This window comes from Rhinichthys klamathensis, unplaced genomic scaffold (assembly GCF_029890125.1).
Source record: "Rhinichthys klamathensis goyatoka isolate OS25496 unplaced genomic scaffold, OSU_Roscu_1.1 h1tg000029l_1, whole genome shotgun sequence".
Classification (NCBI taxonomy): Eukaryota; Metazoa; Chordata; class Actinopteri; order Cypriniformes; family Leuciscidae; genus Rhinichthys; species Rhinichthys klamathensis.
Window position 1 is genome coordinate 1,737,510 of NW_026606579.1, and position 21,319 is coordinate 1,758,828.

General features: G+C 41.9%; 1 protein-coding gene across 1 annotated transcript; it reads right to left on the reverse strand.

Annotated features, from left to right (window-relative positions):
- Positions 1 to 32: 32 nt before the first annotated feature.
- elk3 (ETS transcription factor ELK3) lies at positions 33 to 18,176 on the reverse strand. The gene is made up of 5 exons (XM_056245244.1): positions 17,834 to 18,176; positions 6,681 to 6,889; positions 5,620 to 6,384; positions 2,695 to 2,817; positions 33 to 1,075 (listed from the first exon to the last, which is right to left on the reverse strand). Exons 2-5 carry the CDS (start codon positions 6,885 to 6,887, stop codon positions 983 to 985), a joined length of 1,188 nt encoding a protein of 395 aa, XP_056101219.1. The 5' UTR covers positions 6,888 to 6,889; positions 17,834 to 18,176; the 3' UTR covers positions 33 to 982.
- Positions 18,177 to 21,319: the final 3,143 nt, after the last annotated feature.

Below are 21,319 nucleotides of genomic sequence, written 5' to 3' on the forward strand. Positions count from 1 at the left end.
CGAGGTGTTTGATCAGACGTGAGGATGTCGAGTCGCATTCAATGCTTGATTTTATTTATAAAACACAAGGCACATTTTCTTGACTCTTGAAAAGCAAAAAAATATAAAATCAATACGAGAATACACTTTTTAATCAATTCATTAATGAAAAAAATAACCGGAAGCTATTACAAAGCTTTTCTTTCCAATATTGAAATGGAATTTCGTCTATTACAAAATGTATTTAAGCAGGAAAATAATACAAATACACAATTCTTACACAAAAGGCACAGCCGGTAGTACATTTAAAGCACAGTGCATATAACGCAATATTATACAATATCAGACAAACAGAAACCCGGTTCACAGCCTCAGAAAAAAAAATAAAAAAAGAGACTTAAATGCAAACGAGATTCCTTTAATATGGTTTAAATGTTTCTTCGAAGTCTGAACTGGTCGACAAAACGGGGAGATCTTTCCAGTTGAAGCACCTTGGGAATGGAGAACTGTTGGAAAGCATCATGTTTTGAGGAGGAACAGAAAGTCTACGCTGGTTTGAACGCGTTTCATGTCGTCCAGCATCGTTTGTCTCGATTTGAAACTGTCGAAGAGACTGCAAAATAACCTGCCAAAAAGGTCAGTCTTGAACATGTTCTCCAATAAAATGAGACTACAGATTCTCTAAGGCTCCATTTCCAATGACTCACCATCTTCTCAAAAGGACACTTCATGTTCTTTGGCATTACCTCATAATAATTCCCTATTTTAAAAGCTTGCGGAGGAATTTGGTGAGCTTGTTGGATTGCAGCCTGAGTTGAAAAAGAAAACACAAAGTTTGCTGGTCCAAAACTCAACAGAACTGAAGAGGGTGCTATAGGTGAAGGTGGCCACAAGAGGGTGAAGTGCAGTCTGGCTCAAAAAATGACACGAAGGTCCATAATTCCTCCTTAGTGTAAGAGTAAAGGTTTAACTCTGGGGGGTGGATATATGAACTGTCCAGAAATCAGGATTTCTGAGCGCTGGAGGACAGGAGGAGGGAGGAGGAGTCCAGGTTGGGGAGGGGTACCGGGAGCGGCCCGTTCAACAGGGTGGGGAACTGTGAGAGAGTCAGAAAGCAAACAGAACATTGAGGTAATGCCACACATACTGAATCACAATGTGTTCATATAGTAACTGTGACGCAAATGCTTCTTAGTGTTTAAAAAACACATGCAAATAATTGTATCAGGAAGTGTCGTCTAATGGTAATAGGAACTTGACCGGGACAAATAAGTTCACATCTTAATGGGCAAATCTTATTAAGAAATGTCCATGTAGTTTTTAATAAGCAATATATTATTATTATCATTATTACTAATGTTGTTATAATTTTTTATTTTATTTTGAGGTTAAATACTACCTGATATTTCCTTTTATTTATTTAGTAAGTAGTGTTTGTATGTTGACATTATTGGGTTGAACCTAATAAAGAAATGCCCAGGTGTGTGTTATAAAGAAACAAAAGTAAGCCTGTGGGACCAATTTTAGCATTGTGATGATTTAATGATTAAATTATTTACTTTATTATTCTTATTTTTAAAACCATAAATTAAATTCAGTACAACAAATTGTGAAGTTACAATTGGACTTCATAAATTTACCAAAAAAGTCAAAATACAAAAAAAGCATTTTATTTAGTATTTCTTTAGATTTTTAGGTGAAATATGACCGGAGTATTTTTTTTAAGTTCCTAAATATCTTCCCTAACACATTTTTCTCCCCACAAAAAAAAAGCTTGTCTTTGTGGCTCACATAACAAACACACTCGTAGTCATAAGGCATCATGGTAGTGCTAGGAGAGGAACTTCCTGTTATGTGAGAGCTGACTATACACACAGACAGAGTCTTTTTCAGTTATCACCCCCTCCCTTTTTTAACAGGAAGCTGTTTTTCCCCCATATCCAATGCAGAGCGGAAACATCTGTAGCTTATTTCCAAACCCTAATATACACACACACTCATACACCAGTAAATCCGTTTCCCGGAGTGACTCGAAAACATCTTAAAAGCATCTTTTTTTCAGTTCTTTATTTTACAGGTATAGAAAATAATAAGAAAAGAAGAAGAGTGGAATTTAAAAAAATAATTAAAAAAAAACAGACGAGCAGCAAGAGTTTTCCACCGCAGCCAATAACGTCAGGAACGACAGTCATGTGACCAACCAGAAAACTCCCACTACAGCCGCCCAGGGAGGAAGTGAGAGTGGGGGAGTGAGTGTACGCATCTGTCTGTACGTGTATGTGTGTGTGTGGTAGTAAAAGTGCACATCAAGAACTGTCACTATTCCTGTAAAGGCAGAGTCAAGCAGTCGCTGTGATTACCATAATGGTTTCCTGCTGCCTAGCGATGTTTACAGTAAAGACTGGAACGCTCCCCTCAAAAAGCAAGATGAGCATAAATATACAGTTTGCTTTGTCTTTTTCTCTCGCTCACACACACCTCCCTACACACTCTCCCTCGGGTCAGAACAGGAAGTATCCACAGGATTTCCCCTCTCGCTCACATGAAAACTGAAACACGACACCAAACACAAACGCACGCTAGCAAAACACAAGCAAATCCCTTTCTAAAACATGCTCGCATGTCAATGCTAAACCAAAATAAATGAACAACCACATTCTCACATTCAGATTCCTATTTTTATAGGTGAAGGTTTTGGGAATGTTTTGTGCGTACCTGAAAGAGTGAACTGTGGCCTTGTAGCCTGGCGGGGCTGAGAGGGGCTACGGGACTCAGGCTGCTCCAGAAATGAATGGAGGACAGGAGAGGACTGGGCGTCAACAGCAATCCAGAGGGAGTCTGAAGAGAGAGGAGTAAAGAAGGTGTTGTGAAAGGGGGGAACAGGAACATGAGATGGTATTTGTATTAGTTAGTCACTGAAGTCATGGATCATGAAATCCCGAAACTTTGGAGAGACGAATGTGAGTCTCTGCATGTCCAGGCACGTCTGTGTTTCATTTAGCAGGCAAGGCCATAGCATTGAAGCCTGTCATGCGGAAGAAGTCTGAGCACCCCTTTAAAAATGTCCCAGATTTTTTTCGTGAACAGGACAAATTTGCAGCGTTAAGGGTATGCAGCACAAATGCAGTTTCTTTAAATTCAACTGTCCTGGACATAGATAATATGTCTGAGCAGTCTTTGCTCAATCTGGGGTTATGAAATAACTGTCTGTTTTAGGATGTTTAAAGCAACAGTTCACCCCCAATTAAACTTCTGTCATGTGCTCAACCTCATGTCATTCAAAACCTGTTTAACTTTTGTCTTCTGTGGACATGTGTCCCAAATGCTCTTTTCTATACAACAAAGACGATGGTCACTAGTGCCCTGTTTAACACCTGATATTAAAATGCGTTTTGGTCGATCGGATCACAAGTAGACGAGGGAGACACATTCCCGTTTACATCTGGTGTTTTAATCCATCTCTTTTGTCAACTTTGAACCACTTCTGTCCTGATTTCTTCAAGGGGAGGGTCTATGAATGGGCTTTCTCAGATCTAGATCTTCGATCTAATGGACCAATAAGATTCCGCAATATGAACGATACCGGAGATGACAGAAAAACACAGCAGTAGCATTTGTTTCTGCTCTGACAGCCACGAGACCATGCTGAACACCGAGTGTGTGTTAGAAATCAGGAATGGTGAGAGAACATTGTGTTTGGTACGTTTTTCGGCTTCAAGCAAGCTTGGGTCTTTAGGCGACAAAGTTTAAATCCCGTCTGACTAGAGCACATCCCATAATGTTTACGCATTAGGTCAGTAGGCGGAGAGTCTTTTGTGGCTGTTTGAACACATTTGACCACATGAGGGTTTACACTACGAAAGCAATCCGGTCTAATGCGTTTTTAACTACCTCTGGAAGTAGTCGAAAGTAGACTTAAAACGTTTTAGACCCCGTTTACACCTTTATTTAGCGTCGTTTACTTGTGATCCGATCGACCAAAAGGCATCTTAATGCCAGGTGTAAACAGGGCCTGGGGAATGTCAAACAGCAAAAAGGCACCAAGTACAAGTTGACTGAAGTCCTACAATAGGAACAAAAGATTTAAGACTGAAAAAAAATTCCTTGGATGAATTTTCACTTGTTGTAAGGAAAAGAGCGGCTTAACTTCTCCTTTGGTGTTCCACTGAATAAAGCCTAAAGTATACTTTTTATGCGCATGCTAGGCTATGAGTAATGTGTGTGCCGTAAATGTTATCATCAGCATAGTACGCGCCTTGTGCACACTGCACAGCAAACATTTTTCTAACTGTGCATACTCAGTTTGCACAAGCGCCTTGAATTTTCTTGCACTAATTAGTTGGTCCACAAGGTGGCAACATTGCCCGACCTGATGTTCACAGTCGTAAAAAAACGAATGCGACAGAACAACAACAACACACGCCCACATTGATGATTGCTTTTTGTGAGGGGGTTGAGGGATACCCGCTCTAGTTTATAAGAGTACAAAGAAATGTTTTGGGTCAAAACTTCTAGAGCGAAATAGTGCACGCTATCAAATGGTGCATACTTTGAAAGATTATGCGTTCGGCTGTAAGCATACGATAGTGTTCACGTCAGCATTGAAGTTGTATGGGTTTGGAAAGTCATGAGGGTGAGAAAATGATGACGGAAAATAAATTTTAAGGTGAACTGTCCCTTTAAGAGAGAAAGTGAGAGAGAATTCTACATGAGCATGTAGCTTCCCATGGGTCATGGACTTTGGATCACCAGGTTGTGGCTATAGGGCAGCATGTGAAATCAATTTCACGTTCTCGCTCTGTTTTTCTCTGTCCCGTGTCACTATGCTGTAGTGTGCGAGATTACGGACATATGGCTTTACTTACAGGTTTCTCTTCTCTCGCTTGTGCCCTTCTGTCTAGTCTTTTACCTCGTCCTGTCTCATTCTACCTCTTTTTAAAAAACCCGTCCACCTGCCACACAATTCTCCCTACACACCCAGCAAAGACCAAAACATCTCACAGAATAGCTATATTACCAGTATAGGTGTGTGTCCTGTCTGTTTGTTACCTGTTGAAGGCCTATAAAAAGTGCCGGAGAGAATGTTTTTGAGTTCATTTGTAGCTCTGTTCCAAAACCTAAAAAGCTGCCAACAACTAAATGAAACCTGATTCGAAAGCTCTACATAGGCAGCAACAATCTCACACAAAATAGGGCAAAATTAGCATATTGCTTAGCTAACAACATGATTTAACCAAGCATAAAAATAGTTTGTACTTATTTAGTACATAGTCCATCTTTACTTAGACTACTTTTATTAATACTTTTGGTAAATATAAGTAAATGTCTAATGTACTAGAGGGAGTCACTGACTCCATTTTCATAATCAGGCCGATATTACCTATTTTCCAAACACCTTGCTGCCTTGCTATCTACTGCTTAGCTTGCCTTTTCACTGTTGATTCCAATAGAGATTCACATTAGCATGTTGCTAGGCTAACAACACTATATTCTATAGAGCACAAAAAACTTTTCATTTAAATTTGCACAATCTTTATCAATAATGTTTGGTATTAAATTAAATATTAGTATAATGTGTGTATTATGCGTGTTAGGCTGTGTGAACATACAAATACAAGAATATGTGACATAGTTTGATACCTGTGCAGTGAAAAAGGCTGGCGTAAGGGACCCTGAGGGCAGTGCTGGGCTGTTGAGGGCGATGGAGCCCAAGTCACTTCCTGAAAGCAAAATGGAAGGGGCGGAGATTTCCAGCCCTTTGGGTTTCCGAGCTTTGGGAGGCAGTCCGTTGTTACCGGTCCTCCTCTCGGGAGGCGTGGCCTGATTCTGGGCTCGCTCCCTGTGGCCGGATGATAAATTTAGAGGCTGAGCGATCTGCTCTGATTCGTCTATGCGAGCCTCCGGGCTCCGCCCCTGCCGCAACATATAGACGGGGCTATGAGTGGGGGAGGGGCTGCGGGACGAGCAGGGGGAGGATTTCGAAGTGAAGAAAACATCTGCGGATGCAGGTGGCGGGGAGGATGTGAGGGGAACGACCTTCTCTGATCGGTTAGTGACAAACCGAATCACTGTTTGTCCCTCCTCCTCTCGTTCGCCACCTCGCTGCTTCTCGGTTTTGATTGGACGCAGTAGCGGCGGGCTTTGGAGGGAACTGACTGTGAAGGACGAGTACAGACCAGAGTGAAGATACTCGTTCCTACAGACGGGACTTCTCAGCGATGACAGCGACAGCTTCGGAGACTCCTCCCCCTCACCGTCAGACTCCACCTCCTGTAACATGACGCCCCCAGCGACGTGACCCCCGTCCCGACCGAGCTCCACTGCTTGGGGATCCATCTTCAGAATATCAGGGAATGAGACGAACTTATACACAAACTTCTGACCAATCACCTTCTTTATGATATTCTGCAAGAGAAAGAGGATGGTTACAACAAACTCTCATTGCAGTTTGTAGCTGTTTTACATTAGGTGGCCAATTCGTACGATCTCAGTCATACGTTTTCGTACAATCTGCCCCACTAACTGTTAGGTTAAGGGGTGGACCTTAATGCTTAAGATTCTTCTAAAAAATGGTACAATTCTGTACGAATTACTTCTACAAAATCACGTAAGTTAAGTTTCCTCATGAGATCGGATTGACGAATATCATTGGTCAGACGTCTGAAAGACGCTGTCATTTGTGAAATGTGAGCGTGTGTAACCTTGTCATAGTAGTAGCGTAGTGCTCGGCTAAGTTTGTCGTAGTTCATGTTGGTCTTGTTTTTGCGTAGGCCCCAAAGTTTGGCGACTTCTTCCGATTTGAGCAGCTTGAACTCGCCGTCATTGGACGTCCAGCAAATCAGGTGCTTATGGCTCTGGTCCAGCAGTAGCTGCAGCAGAAACTGCCACAGCGTGATGGCACTCTCCATATCTGTTAGACCAGAGAAGTCACATTATTAATATCAACAGTATGTTTACATTTTAATAATCATAATCAGGCTGAAATTCTTTTACAAAACCTAGTTTGATGTCTTGCTACCTTAGAATTTTGGCTAAAATTAGGTATTCAAAGTTTTGGAGCAGCTGTCGCAATAGCACCTCAAAATGCTGCTTGCTAGATTTCGTAACAATGCTGTTTTTTTCCGGTACGGATTTAAAGCAATGTGAACGAGGTGAGAGTGTGTTGTAATTTCACTAAGTGCCTATCTAATTTAAATTAGCCAAGGTTACACTCTACTTGCATTGCTTGTTTATTGGTCAAGAAAAGGTGGCATGAGGACGCTTTTTAATGACCATAACAAGGTTTGAGTATCTGAAGGAAGATCTTGTGGTACCGCAAAGCCAAATTTAGTTTGTGTCTGGATGTGTACGGACCGGCGCCTTGATCTGATAATCAGACATCCTTCTAGGAGCGATTGCGTTTGCTTTGTAAAAACTTTCCTTTAACCATCCATGCAGGTTTCTCACAGGAAGTGGTGAAATGGGAGAGACCGGAGCATCAGTCGTATAAATCCAGCCACATTAAAGAACGCGTGTTCGTGCTCCTGAATCCATCTTCTCCCTTTAATTTCCCCTTTTCCCTCTCTTCAACTCTCGCATGAACAAAAAACGTCATTCCTGGGTGCCCTCCCACAAACTCAGCAAGCATTTCCTGTTCTGTTGTACATTAACGCACAGGCTCATAAACAACAAAGGGCTATCAGACAGAAAGACTGACACAGGAATGGCTCGCAAACAAGCAACATGTTCCAGCATCGACCGTCCCTCTTTGGGATGGAGGTGTCCGTTCAAAGGCAGGCAAATACACCCACTTGTGAACAGAGATTACTAACAAGGCAAACATGGAGTTTGTCCACAAGACCCTGTTTATGAACATTGATTAAAGGGACCAGGTAGTGATAAGGGGGTTAAGGGGGCACAACATAGTTCAAAAACCTACAAGCATTAAGGGAATTTTTTAAACATATAGGTCACCCAAAAATAAAAATTCAGTTCTATAATTTTCACTACTGCTTAAAGGTTTTTTGATAAAAAAAAAAAGTAATTAATACTTTTATTCAGCAAGGATGCATTACATTATCAAAAGTTACAGTAAAGACTGAACAAATTTCAAAAGCTGCTAAATGCATCACAGTTTACACAAAATAAATGTTTCTTGAGCAGCCAATCAACATGGATCGTGTAACACTGAACTGAACACTAGATGCTGAAAATTCAGCTTTTCCATTACAGGAATAAATTACATTTTAAAATATATTACAATAGAAACAGCTTAAATTGTAATAATATTTAATAATATTACAGTTATAACTGTATTTTTAAATAAAATAAATGCAGCCGTGGTGAGCATAAGAGACTTCTTTCAAAAACATTTTTTTTTAAACGTAAACTTTTGCATGGTAGTGTATGAGTTCTGTTTTATCAAAATATCTGATCCAGAATAACATAGGGAAAAAACGTGAAGTTAAACACTTCCCTTTATATTATCTGCTGCTGAATCATTAAACAATCACCCAAACCGTCATTATCAGACCTTCATACTGACAAAAGTAGTGCAACATGCAAAGACGCACACACTCGATCTTTACACATTGGATGGCCGCCCATGTTGCAGATAAGGATAGTTAGATCATCCCGTTTTTGTGAATGGATTTCAGAGCAGAAAAATGCCTAAAAGTGTTCTTTATACTGTGGCGCTGTGGTTGGACACAAACAGGAAGCTGCGATATCACAAAACAGGATGTGCATAAAGATATCTACTCTTATTCCTTCAAGAAACCTTAGACATATGCCGAGTTATGACACTCAACATGATTTGAGTGATGTTAAATTTTCCTCCACTACACTTCTTGGATCATTGATATTTCTAAAAGAAAAATAATATTTTTTTTCCAGCACTCTGATTTAGCAAAGTTGCAGTCAATATGGAAGTGGATCCATTGGGTGTAAGATAAGGATTTTCTAGTAAACAGGAGTGAGTTGCTTCATGCATGTGGTCTGGGATTGACTCCAACAGGAAGTGGCTCAATGTTAAAAGCCCAACAGTACAGGAAGTTTAAATCTTGCTTGGGCCGCTTCCTGTGACTGCTGTCGTCATGCCCTTAAACCACACACTTTATCTTAATTTACTCATAACCTTTTGCTCTTTGTCACTGGTTACATTTTGGGAAATATTTCCATTCCACTATATATCCATTACAAAACCTGTACACTTTGACCAGGGGCTGAAACATATTTTTTGAAAAAACAAAAAAACAAAAACATTGTATAATATACACTGCCTGGCCAAAAAAAGTAGCTGTTTGGATTTAAATAGGCAAATGCTAAAGATTCTATGATTGCTGTGATTATTATGTTTCTATCACGTTTTATGTTATTGGCAACAGTTATTCGAACCCTAATTGATGCAGTTTGTAGCGTTTCATTTCTTCAACAACCATGTAGGAAGACACATTGTGGCCATATTCCAGGATGACAATGTCAAGATTCATCAGGCTCAAATTGTAAAAGAATTGTTGGAAGTTCATTGTAAGTCTTTGGGATGTGGTGGAAGAGACTTTGCTGAGTGCTGAACTCTTGCATTGTCAATACAAGATCTTGACCACAAATGTATGTGTCACGGAATGGGTACAACAGGAAGCGAGGATTCATGTGCGTGAACGGAATTTATTTAATAAACAAAACAAACTTACAAACAAAACAACCCCGTGGGGGGAAAACAGGAGAGAACTCAGGCAGGCATCAAGAAGAACACGAGGGAACATAGACAACGAACCAGCACAGGACTGCAAACACAGGGAGACTAAATAGGGAACAAACAAAGGAACATAACGAGGCAGGCAGGTGAAGGACATTAAACAATAATGAGATAACAAGATGGGCGGGGTTTGACAATTGACAGGAGAGCACATGGCACAAGGAAATAACATGACAGCCATGTGCTCACAACAGACCAGACTAACACAAACACATGACAAACCGGGAGTGTCACAGCTCTGTCACTATACCAAGAGAAAACCCAGACAAGGGTGACAGAACTGTGACACTACCCCCCCTCAAAGGAACGCCACCTGGCGTTCCCAAGGAGGGACACCAAAAACAAGACAAGAACATCAAACGTGCAAGACCAAAGAGCAGACAAGACAAGCAGATCAGAACACATACACAGAGAGGGGAGGGAGGGATGGGAGCCAGGGAGGGACGGGAGGGTTGAGCCAGGGGGGTAAGGGCGGGTCCCGACTCCAGGCTGAAGACCAGGGTGGCTCAGACAGTCCATCAGGTGGCCAGGGCGGATCCGGCTGTGCAGGCGACCAGGGCGGATCCGGCTGAGCAGGTGACCAGGGCAGTGAAGCCCGTTCAGACGGCCATGGCGGTGAACCCCATTCGGGCCGCCATGGCGTAGGGAACCCTTCGAGTGGCCTTGGTGGAGACGACCAGGGTGGACCAGGCTGTGCAGGCGACCGAGACGGGGCAGACCCTTCGGGCGGCCATGGCGGAGACGACCCTTTGGGCGGCCATGGCGCAGGAACAGAAGCAGACACCGGCTCAGGAACAGAAGCGGACACAGGCTCGGCGGCAGCCATCTTGTCCGGAGACACTGGCTCGGCGGACTTGGCGTGAACAGTCTCTGGATCGGTAGACGTGACGTGAACAGTCTCTGGATCGGCAGACGTGACGTGAACAGTGTCTGGATCGGCAGACGTGACGTGCTTGGGCGGCGCCGGCGGGGCAAGGCGTCTGGGTGGCGCCGTCAGGGCGAGACGCTTGGGTGGCGCCGGCAGGGCGAGACGCTTGGGTGGCGCCGGCAGGGCGAGACGCTTGGGTGGCGCCGGCAGGGCGAGACGCTTGGGTGGCGCCGGCAGGGCGAGACGCTTGGGTGGCGCCGGCAGGGCGAGACGCTTGGGTGGCGCCGGCAGGGCGAGACGCTTGGGTGGCGCCGGCAGGGCGAGACGCTTGGGTGGCGCCGGCAGGGCGAGACGCTTGGGTGGCGCCGGCAGGGCGAGACGCTTGGGGATGGCTTCCAAGCCCTGTGGGATCGCAGACGCCCCTCTCCTCCTCCTCCTCCTCCTCCGTTTGCGAGGTCTCTGCCGTGCTGCAGCCTCTCTGATCCCCACTGGCGGTTCAATAGGGAGAGTGGGCATCTCTGGAACAACAGCGGGCTGCTCAGGGACGGCCTCCGGGACGACAGCGGGCTGCTCAGGGACGGCCTCCGGGACGACAGCGGGCTGCTCAGGGACGGCCTCCGGGACGACAGCGGGCTGCTCAGGGACGGCCTCCGGGACGACAGCGGGCTGCTCAGGGACGGCCTCCGGGACTTGGGGGACAGTTGGCTCCCGCTTCCTCCTCCTCCGCCGTGTCTGATGGCGAGGTGGTGGCGCCAAGCTTTCCGCCTCTGGAACCGCTGCAGGTTCTCCGAGGTCCACTGGGACCGCTGTAGTTTGCCTCACTGGAGGGTTCTCTCGTCGTTCCAGAAAGTCAACGAATCTCCAGAACGTCAAGCGCTCCAGCCCTGTCATTGTCCACACATCAACAGGCTCCTCAAGGGCGTAATTAAACAGGTCCTTAAGGGCCATCTCACCCAGCCCCAGCCCCTCTGCAGCGGAGCTGAATTCTAGAGCAAAGTCTCTCACATTCGTCCCCTTCTGTCGAAGGGAACTCAAGGCGGTGAACCTAATAATGCGTTCATAACGCGGGCAGGAAATAGGAGAGACTGGTGGCTGGTGTGAATCCTTCCGCTGAATCCTCATCTTGGCTGGTTCGTTCTGTCACGGAATGGGTACAACAGGAAGCGAGGATTCATGTGCGTGAACGGAATTTATTTAATAAACAAAACAAACTTACAAACAAAACAACCCCGTGGGGGGAAAACAGGAGAGAACTCAGGCAGGCATCAAGAAGAACACGAGGGAACATAGACAACGAACCAGCACAGGACTGCAAACACAGGGAGACTAAATAGGGAACAAACAAAGGAACATAACGAGGCAGGCAGGTGAAGGACATTAAACAATAATGAGATAACAAGATGGGCGGGGTTTGACAATTGACAGGAGAGCACATGGCACAAGGAAATAACATGACAGCCATGTGCTCACAACAGACCAGACTAACACAAACACATGACAAACCGGGAGTGTCACAGCTCTGTCACTATACCAAGAGAAAACCCAGACAAGGGTGACAGAACTGTGACAGTATGCACCTCTTGATGGAAATAACATCACAACATTTATTTCCATCAAAAGATTTATATATAATTACAATTAGAGTTAAGTAGTTTCAATAGACATAAACATTACTGTGTTAAATTATGCTTTCAATCATATGGTTTCAAAATGTTTCCTTTTGTGTTTCATAGAGGAAAGAATGTTAACTGTCTTTATAATAACACGAGGGTGAGTAAATGACCACAGACGTTTCCTTTTTAGGTGACCTATCCATTTAAGACACCCTGCGTAAACGAATTGTATTGTAGAATAGAGTTTCTGCCTATTTTTTCTTCTTATTTTCAGTGCAGGGGAGGGCCAGAGTGCAGGAAGACCTGGGTGGAGGACAGAAAGGACCTCAGGTTGAGGTCTGACATCCGTCGGAAACCAGTTTGACTAGAATTCAAAGCAGTCAAGTGTGTGTGTGTGTGTGTGTGTGTGTGTGTGTGTGAGTGTACACGTTTATACATAATTCTCAGTTTTAACTAGCGTTAGGTTACATCATACACTTTGATAACTGTAAGTCAGTCAAACAGGGCGGGTTGGCGTTTACTGCGGCCCTCCTGCTGTCTGAGCCAGGGCTCTCCCGAGACGGAGCGATGGATGGAGGGAACGGACGAGACGGAGCGCTAGATTGAGAAATGATGCTGGCTGACTCACTAGTGTGGAAAGCTCTGACACGGAGAATGTTTTATTGGCCAAGAGGAACTCCCTGGTTGCAGAATGCCTTATTTTGGGAAAGTCTTTGTCATAATTTTGACAAAGACGAACAAGCATAAACTTTCACCCGCTCATCAAACTGATGGCTCTGGAAGTCATCAAGGATTGATCAAATAATGAGCCTTAAGGAGCAAACAGGAGAGGCTAAAATCAAACCTAAAACACTTACTCTTGCTTTGTCTGGACCAAAAAAAGAAAATTATACATTTAGTCCTGGTTTGCTTAGCGTTTACACTGTCATTTTTAACACTGAACCTAAGAAAGTAAATTCCATTTTGATTTCATGTTTGCTTTACAAGACTTTCATTTTAGTCTTTTCAGATGCTTTTGATTGGAATATCAGCTAGAGTGTGTGTAAATACACACAAACAGCATGATTTGGCCAAACCTGTGGTGACAAAGGAGGAAGTGCTCGAAAAACGCTGCCAATTCGGTATACAGATATTAATCAGGAAGTACTGTGCACTTGTACACACTGTACACACACACACACACACATATATACACATTCCTTACTCCTCTACATATGTGACACAGATCTCATTATACATCATACGGAAATTTACAGTTAGATCTCGTACTCCACACTTGGCCACAACATAAAAGCTCATCGTACGCCACATACTGTCGCCCATTAATTTTTTTCCAAACTCCCAAAGAAGCGAAATGAAACCATTTCCTGCTCCAGCATCCTCTGAGCGGAGCATCTGCGTTAAACGACCGTAAAACTGTCTATATCAGGACTTCCTCCAATTCTCCTTTGAAGGGCGTCTTCCTGGGAATGCCGATCCCGAGCTGAAAGGTAGGAATTCCTGCTGCGGGGAGCAAACACAGGAACGCGGGGACCACACGGACACAAGGCACAAATGGGAGGTTTCCTCTTCTCTTTTCGTGCTGGCACAAAGCTCTCGCCCATATGGACGTCTATAGACTGACATATTGCATGTGAGATCCTGAAAAACGGACTCATGGATTCCTAGATTTACTGCCCTAATCAAAGGGAATAAACACAAGAAGCTGATTTCAAAAGCTCTAGGCCGTTTGGAGAAGTGCCTGTGTGGAACGTGGCTGTAAAAGTCATTGTTAGATTATTGCAAGAGGGGAAAAAATGTCTCCCTTTTAAGCACAGTTGCTGTGTACAAATGTGATTTGCATGTGCAAATCTGGAGTTTTGGTCTCTTTATTGTCTTTCAATGCGAGCAATGAAATAAACCATACAGAAGCTAAGTTTGAATCCTTAGCCAGGAATTTTTAAAGACCGTTTGATGAAAAAATGCATCTGGGCATGTAGAAAGGGCGAGAGACCTCATGACACACAAATAAATAAAAGACAGTGTGCGCTAAACAAAAAAACACACACTCAAACATAGTGTGTCTGCACTGCCTTGGCTTTGTTGTTATACCACTGTCTGGCATGCATCAGCTTCATGGTCATTAGGTTTAAGGCTTTTTACACATTTCATGAAATAAATGAATCATACATATTGGATTCTTTCACAAACTTCGACACATCGCCATCATGTTTGTCTATGAAACATTTTGACAATTCCGTTCATTTACACGACAATGCTGTTTTGGGGGCCTGAAAATGCTAACTCTTGAAAACGGGTTTCAAAGCACAAGTTTTTTTTTTTAGAGTTTTTAGTTTTTTATACTGTTATAGTCTCCATGTAAACTACAAAAACTTGAATTTGTGAAAATGGTGACGTCATGCGCATACGTATTAAGTGTTCAGTCTATAGGAGCATAGTGTTTCTTTGCAAAGTGACATCACCAACTTCTGGCCTGGCATGAATAATACAGAGTTTTTAGTTGTTTACGTGGATCTGTGTAAATTGGTGATCGATCGCATTGTTTTTACTTCCTTTTCGACGTAAGCCTTTCTGGCTCAGTGCGTATACCTTGGGTTGTTTCACCAAGTGTATAGTGTAAATGCAGATATCGGATATGGGTCACTTTTATATTGCATATAGTCAAACAAATTGGAATTGGGCATCAAGACCAGCAGTACAAATGTGGCCTCAGTTCTGTTTGACCATTCCCCCCCCGCATCAAATGGTGCAGAAAATGTGAAAAAGTCCACAGATACCATCTGGGCCTACACATCAGTAAGAAAACACACTGTTTTACTACATTAAATGCTTAGATGCCACGGACAAGCTCTCGCATTTTGACCTCATGCCATAGGACCTCAGGAAATACACTGGAAAAAAGCAGTTAGAGAAGAGTTACTGTAATCTGTCTCACTTTTCGGATTCAAATTATTAGACCAATCTTATATAAATGATTTTAAAAAGTTAGATGAGAAAAAAATGAGATGACTAACTTTTAAGACTAGTCTAAGCAGTTTATGCAGCCGGCAACTCGAGTTCATTTTCTGCTGCTCAAAGATTATCCATTGATTGTTAGGATAATTGTGTTTTCTGTACCAAAAATTCGAGGTAGTTGTAGTTCGTTTCCGGAGCCTCTTCAGTGTAATATTCATTGTTAATTTAAATGTTACTTATTTTTATCATTTTAAATGCAACTACATCCGAATTGCAAGTTGAGGAAATATTTTAAAGTCACCATGAAATCAAAATTAACAATTGTTATTTTTTATGGAATATTGTAGTAGCCTATTTGTTATCAAATAATTATTTTCTAAAAATTCATGTGCCCACGTAATCTTTAATTAAAATCCCTTCCCTATCTCTTCTTTTCTTTGATATAGGAGGGCGGGACAACCTGTCACTCACATGAGATCGACCAATAGCAAACCACAATCATCCATTTTTTCTTGTTTCGAGAAGCTGTTTCACTTGAATATACATTCTATAGGGAAGAAAGGACTATCGCAACTCCTGCTAACTTTAGATTTACACACTCACTTTATTTAATATTATGTCGCAAAGTAATTTTTTCAAAATGTACTTCTAATAAATTGTGTGCAAAACAAGTCATATTTTCAGTGTAGCCTACAGCAGGACTTTTTTTTTTTCTAGATGGCTGAAAATGAGAGCTGCATCAAGCAATAGTTTTTTTTCAACACAACAGAACAGACCGTTTACTTTTTACAGCACTGAAGCTCGAAGAGTCAATGGAAAACACCTTTAAATCTAACCAACCCATCTAACCATACAGGAATTAGGAGGCTGTAGATATAACACAGTGTGTCCAAAGCAGAAGGCAGCAGCCTAGTCAATCAGTGGCTTATCAGGCAGCATTTACTGCTTGATAAAGCTGTTTTTTAAACTTACACACATTGCCGGTGTGTGTGTGTGTGTGTATGGGAGGAGAAAGAGGAGGTGAGAAGACGATGAGAAGGTGGACTCTCTCCAGCACAAAGTGACACGCTCACAGCTTTCAAGACTCGTGCAACAGACCGTTTGCAAGCACAGTGTTTTGAATGGCCCCTAGACAGCTTTTAAACACCAAACTTGCCGTCGCGCTCACAAACCCCTCCACTGTAGCGCCAGCGGAAACTCGTAATGAGATTAGTTGGTGTGCGCAGACATTACTTCGCCATGACTAAATGCGCGCTCTTCCTGCGCACACAGACTGCAGTGGAAAATTCAGGGAGCTTTTGCTGAAGAGAGGGAGAAAAGAGAGCCGTGAAGGACTTCTCTCCACGACCACATTTCTCCAGAGAGAACTCCAGCTCTTGAAATTACGCAGACAGATCTGAGAATGTCTGGCTGTGTGTGTCTGTGTCCAAATAGTGGCTCCAGAAAGAGTGTGGACACTAAAAATGGCAGTGTATTTAACAGCAAAGTATCAGAAAAGGTTCAGAAAACATTCCTAAAGTGTTTGCTGCATTTTACTTCTTGCGTCTAATTGGCAGTTTGATGGAAATGATGGTTCCTCTTTTAAACCATTTCAGGGAAAGTACAGAAATAGTAAGTTTAATTATACTGAAATACTGAGATAGTCCTACTAATTACCATAGATTGTTTTATCACATACCTCGTTTTTAAATGTAAGCTGGAGACACCAAAACCGGCATAACTGCAAATCTACCAATCTAACCATACAGGAAGTAGATAGGAGGAACTTTACACACAGTGTGACAGTGACTGTGTCCAAAACTCCAAAACATAAGGAAATGGCCTCGAAAGTGGCATTAGTTTTAAAGAAAGATGACACAAGCACACTATTAAAGCAAAATATCTTATTTTAAATGATAAAACAACAGTTCGAGTATCAGTATTTGGACACTCTCTGGTTGTCATAGTTGAACATGTTAGTTCATAACCTGCGGTGAACTTGATGACACCTTGGGTTAGTTCCGAGGAAAGCATCATCTGCTATCTATTGCAATGAAGTCTATGACTTACAGTACGTGCCCAAAGACGATCACAAACATCGATCACCCTCAGCATATCCAGATGCAGGGGTAACATCAGCTGCATAGGGCTGAACTGAAGTTTCTTTGTTTGCCCCAATGACTCATTTTCAAGATGCTGTCTGCTGCCAGTTTCAATCCGGAAGCGCATGGCAATTAGTCTGCTGCTGTTTCCAGACAAACCAGAAACTCTACTAGTGCGTTTAAAGCGCCAGGAGCCAAAATTCAGCCCTTTCTAACAGCCCTGCTTTCAAATGTACAACCAACAAAATGTTAGAAATATACATCATGAACTCGTGAGCTCAACAGGTATTCAAACCTTCATCAGCCGTGCGTAAACTGCGCGTAAGTAACGGGAACGGTGGACACTTGAAGTGTCTTGTGTGATAGAAGAGATCCGTTGTTGTTTTTCCCACATACATTTCTCTCACTTGTATACATTTAAGTCTTAAACATCACTTCTGAACATTTCAAACAGCTCCTTCTTTTGGATATAGGTTCATTCTTTTTTGAGGATATCAAGTTTCAGTCCTGTACTTTGGAAGGTTTCTTCCTTTTAGTGTTATTGTGAAGTAATTATACATTTATAAAACATTCAGATAGTTTGGATGGATTATCCACATACCTGTGCGTAATGGTCGGGCTTTTTGTGGTCCTTTTTCACTTTATTAAAAAGAATTCCGTATAATGCGCTGTTTTTCCATGCTGTCGGCCGTCTCGGCAGCTCTCAGTCGGACTGTAATGGGATCCCGACTGTTTTCTCTCTCTCTTTTTCTCTCTCTCTCTCTCTGAGCAGGAAGTTGGTGCAGGCAGACAGCGAGCCGGCTCACTTCCTCTCGCCGTGCGCTATTCCCCAGGCGCTCGGCCCGTCTGTGTAAACACGCTTTTCCTCCTCCAGCCACTATCCGACATTCAAGAACACGAGCACACACGCGCGGACGCGGATGCGCGCACACGCAGAATACTGTAACCTGAATCTGCTGAGAGCTGAGCACACTGACGTCATTCTCTTCCTGCCCGGGACCCGCCGGGAGGAGCCCGTGTTCCTTCCTCCACACACATTTTGTGTGTGTATGTGTGTGTGTGGGACCTGGTAAACCCTACACTATGGGGACAAAATGGCAATATCCGAAATCCTTGTCCTTGTGGAGACATTGTATTGGTCCCCATGAGAAAAAAAACAGCTTATAAATCATACTAAGTAATGTTTTTTTGAAAATGCAAAAAAGCAGAACGTTTTCTGTGATTGGAAGGTTTAGGGGTAGGGTTAGTGGAAGGGGATAAAAATCAAGTCCCCATAAAACATGAAAACACAACGTGTGTGTGTGTGTGTGTGTGTGTGTGTGTGTGTGTGTGTGTGTGTGTGTGTGTGTGTGTCTGATTCGGACGTTTGGGGATCAAATTTCTAGAAAATGTGCTCAAAACTAAATCTGGGAGAAAAATATAAATTCTTAAAGAGAAAATATAGGTCATTTTATAAAATGGGTGGCTTTATCCTTTTCAAATAGTGATTTCCAAATGTTTTTTGTACTTTAAACATACTGAAAAACGTGTTAAAGTTTTACATCTTTTTTTTTTACATCGTAGCATCTCAAGCTAAATTAATTTTAATATGTAGCTACTGGCCTGGGGATATGATTATGTCTGCAGAACAGTAAATGGGTTACAAGTTGTACTGTCAGCCCACTTTCAAAAAGCAATGTAAGGTTATTTCCCCACAAATATACACTTTTTTGTGTATATATATACATATATATATATATATATATATATATATATATGTTTGTTTTGCATTAACATAAGCATATTTGCTTATACAGCATGGAGACGTTAGAAACAGACATGCGGACAGACCGCTAAACAAACTAAATAAATAAATATCAGTTGCCAAGTAGGCTATGCTTTATTGGCATAACAAAAGACATGCACTGCAGCATGATGTTTAAACAGTGCAAATAAGGAATAGTAGCATATAAAATTTATAAAAAGGCACAGGCCTATAAAAGTAAACAGTATATCTGCACAACAAATAAATCTCTCTCTCTCTCTCTCTCTCTCTCTCTCTCTCTCTCTCTCTCTCTCTCTCTCTCTCTCTCTCTCTGTAAATGAGTGGCATGGGGCTCCACATAGGGGTGGAACCATCTTTCGATTTCCTGGAGGGATATCCACTGACAGGAAGCCGGATCCTTCAAAACACACACACATACACACACACACACACACACACAGTCTCTTAACCTCTTCTTTAAATTATTTAGTACGAATCTGTTTTTTAACTGATGCTTTAATTTAGCTGAGTGCTGATATTAATCAATAGGCCTGAAGCTGTCCACTTGAGATGTTCACAGATGAGATTTTAAGGGGCATATGAAAACAATTATGATCTTAGCAAGTACCCAGTTTTTAAAATGTCTGTTCATTATGTGCCATCTAGTGGAGGATGAAGACATCACAACAAGCGCATGTACACGTCATTACAAAAACCGACGGCCGTCAATCTTAACAATTAATGTAGTGTTTTACAGTTAAAATTCATGTTGAGATATTAATAATAATTATATAAAACATGGCATTATGATCCAGAAAATATAATTTTCCTTAAAAAAAGTAACCAGTTGTAAGATTGCATTTAAGGTGTGCCTCTTGCAGTGTAATTGGGTGATTCTTCAATTGGGGGCTATTTTGCCATCTTACATTTTGATGAATGAAATCTGGTTGAATTTTGTTGGAATTATGTCAAGACAATGTTTACATGCTTTGATGTAAAGATATAATAATGGCCACGACTGAGCTTAAATATAATTTGAGTATTTTATATCTATTTGCCAACTGGCACTGAAAAACGTCATTCCCATCACAACATCAAAAAGTCTCATAATGCAAAGAATGTATCAAGGAGATCATTTAAACTCATTCATCTTGCAAACATTGTTAACCTTCAACAATACATATAAAAAACAAAATGTTTCCATTCTGCGAATTCCATATATTTTCTTGTTCTTACCATCAAAATGTGTTTTCCTGTATTCATCAAAGCACACTTTTGTTTAATTTCTGTAAAATTAATTTTAGATGTTTTTTCTTTGAATAGGTGGATGAGTATTTCATTAGGCTTTTCATGTAGCACCTCAAGATTGAACATAAAACAGATTTAAAGGTATGTTTGCTGTAAATTAAGCAACGTGGTGGTAATGACATACTGTTCTGGTAATGACATAGTGTTTTGGTAATGACAAATGAAAAGTGTACTGATACATAAATCAAATTTAAAGGCTTAAATAATGACTTCTGGTGAGTGTTGTTGAAAGAAATGGACAGATGTAAGGAGATATATATAAATATGACACAACCATCAACTTGAACATGTTTATTTCAATCATGAAGAAACCATACAATATATCAATTGTCACAGTATCCTTCATAAACATTTCATAACTATGACTATTACCATTAGGTGAAATGTGCTATGTAATATGCTCACACAAAAATCGCTGCAAAAGATGCTTTCCAACAGGTTTTATCATTGTTTTTGTCCAAGTCAAGTCAATGGAGTTGAAAAGCATCTTTTGCAGCGATTTTTGTGTCAGCATATCAGTGAACACCCCAGACCACTCGGTGAGTTTAACGTCTTTGTAAACTAAAGTTTAATGCGTTTTAGGAAGGATTGTTCCAGTGCACCTATGCAACCATTGTGGAGGTGGGGGGGTGCAACCACAGAAACCGAAAATTCTCGGGACAGCAGCATGTGTCCAAATTGTAATCTTGTTCTATTTCATCAGAAATTATCTTGAAACGGGGCTTGTGTAAAATACCGAACTTGTCCTTTAACTTTCTTACGACCTCTTCTGCAAGGAGTTTCACGATTTTCATTTTCACTGTTCTGACCCTGTTGCACTGGAGATCTTGGGGGGATGTCTGGAGATGTTGGGGGGTGTTTGAAGCTACATAGTGTTGTACTTCCTGTCGAATTTTGTCATTGGCTCTTTGATTGTTTTGGTTAACTCTCCATTGTTTGCGTTTCTGTTAGAGATGCACCGATTGATCGGCTGGTGACTGGAATTGGCCGATTTTCGATTGGCCATTGTACGAAAGTCTGTCCTAGAAACCAAAG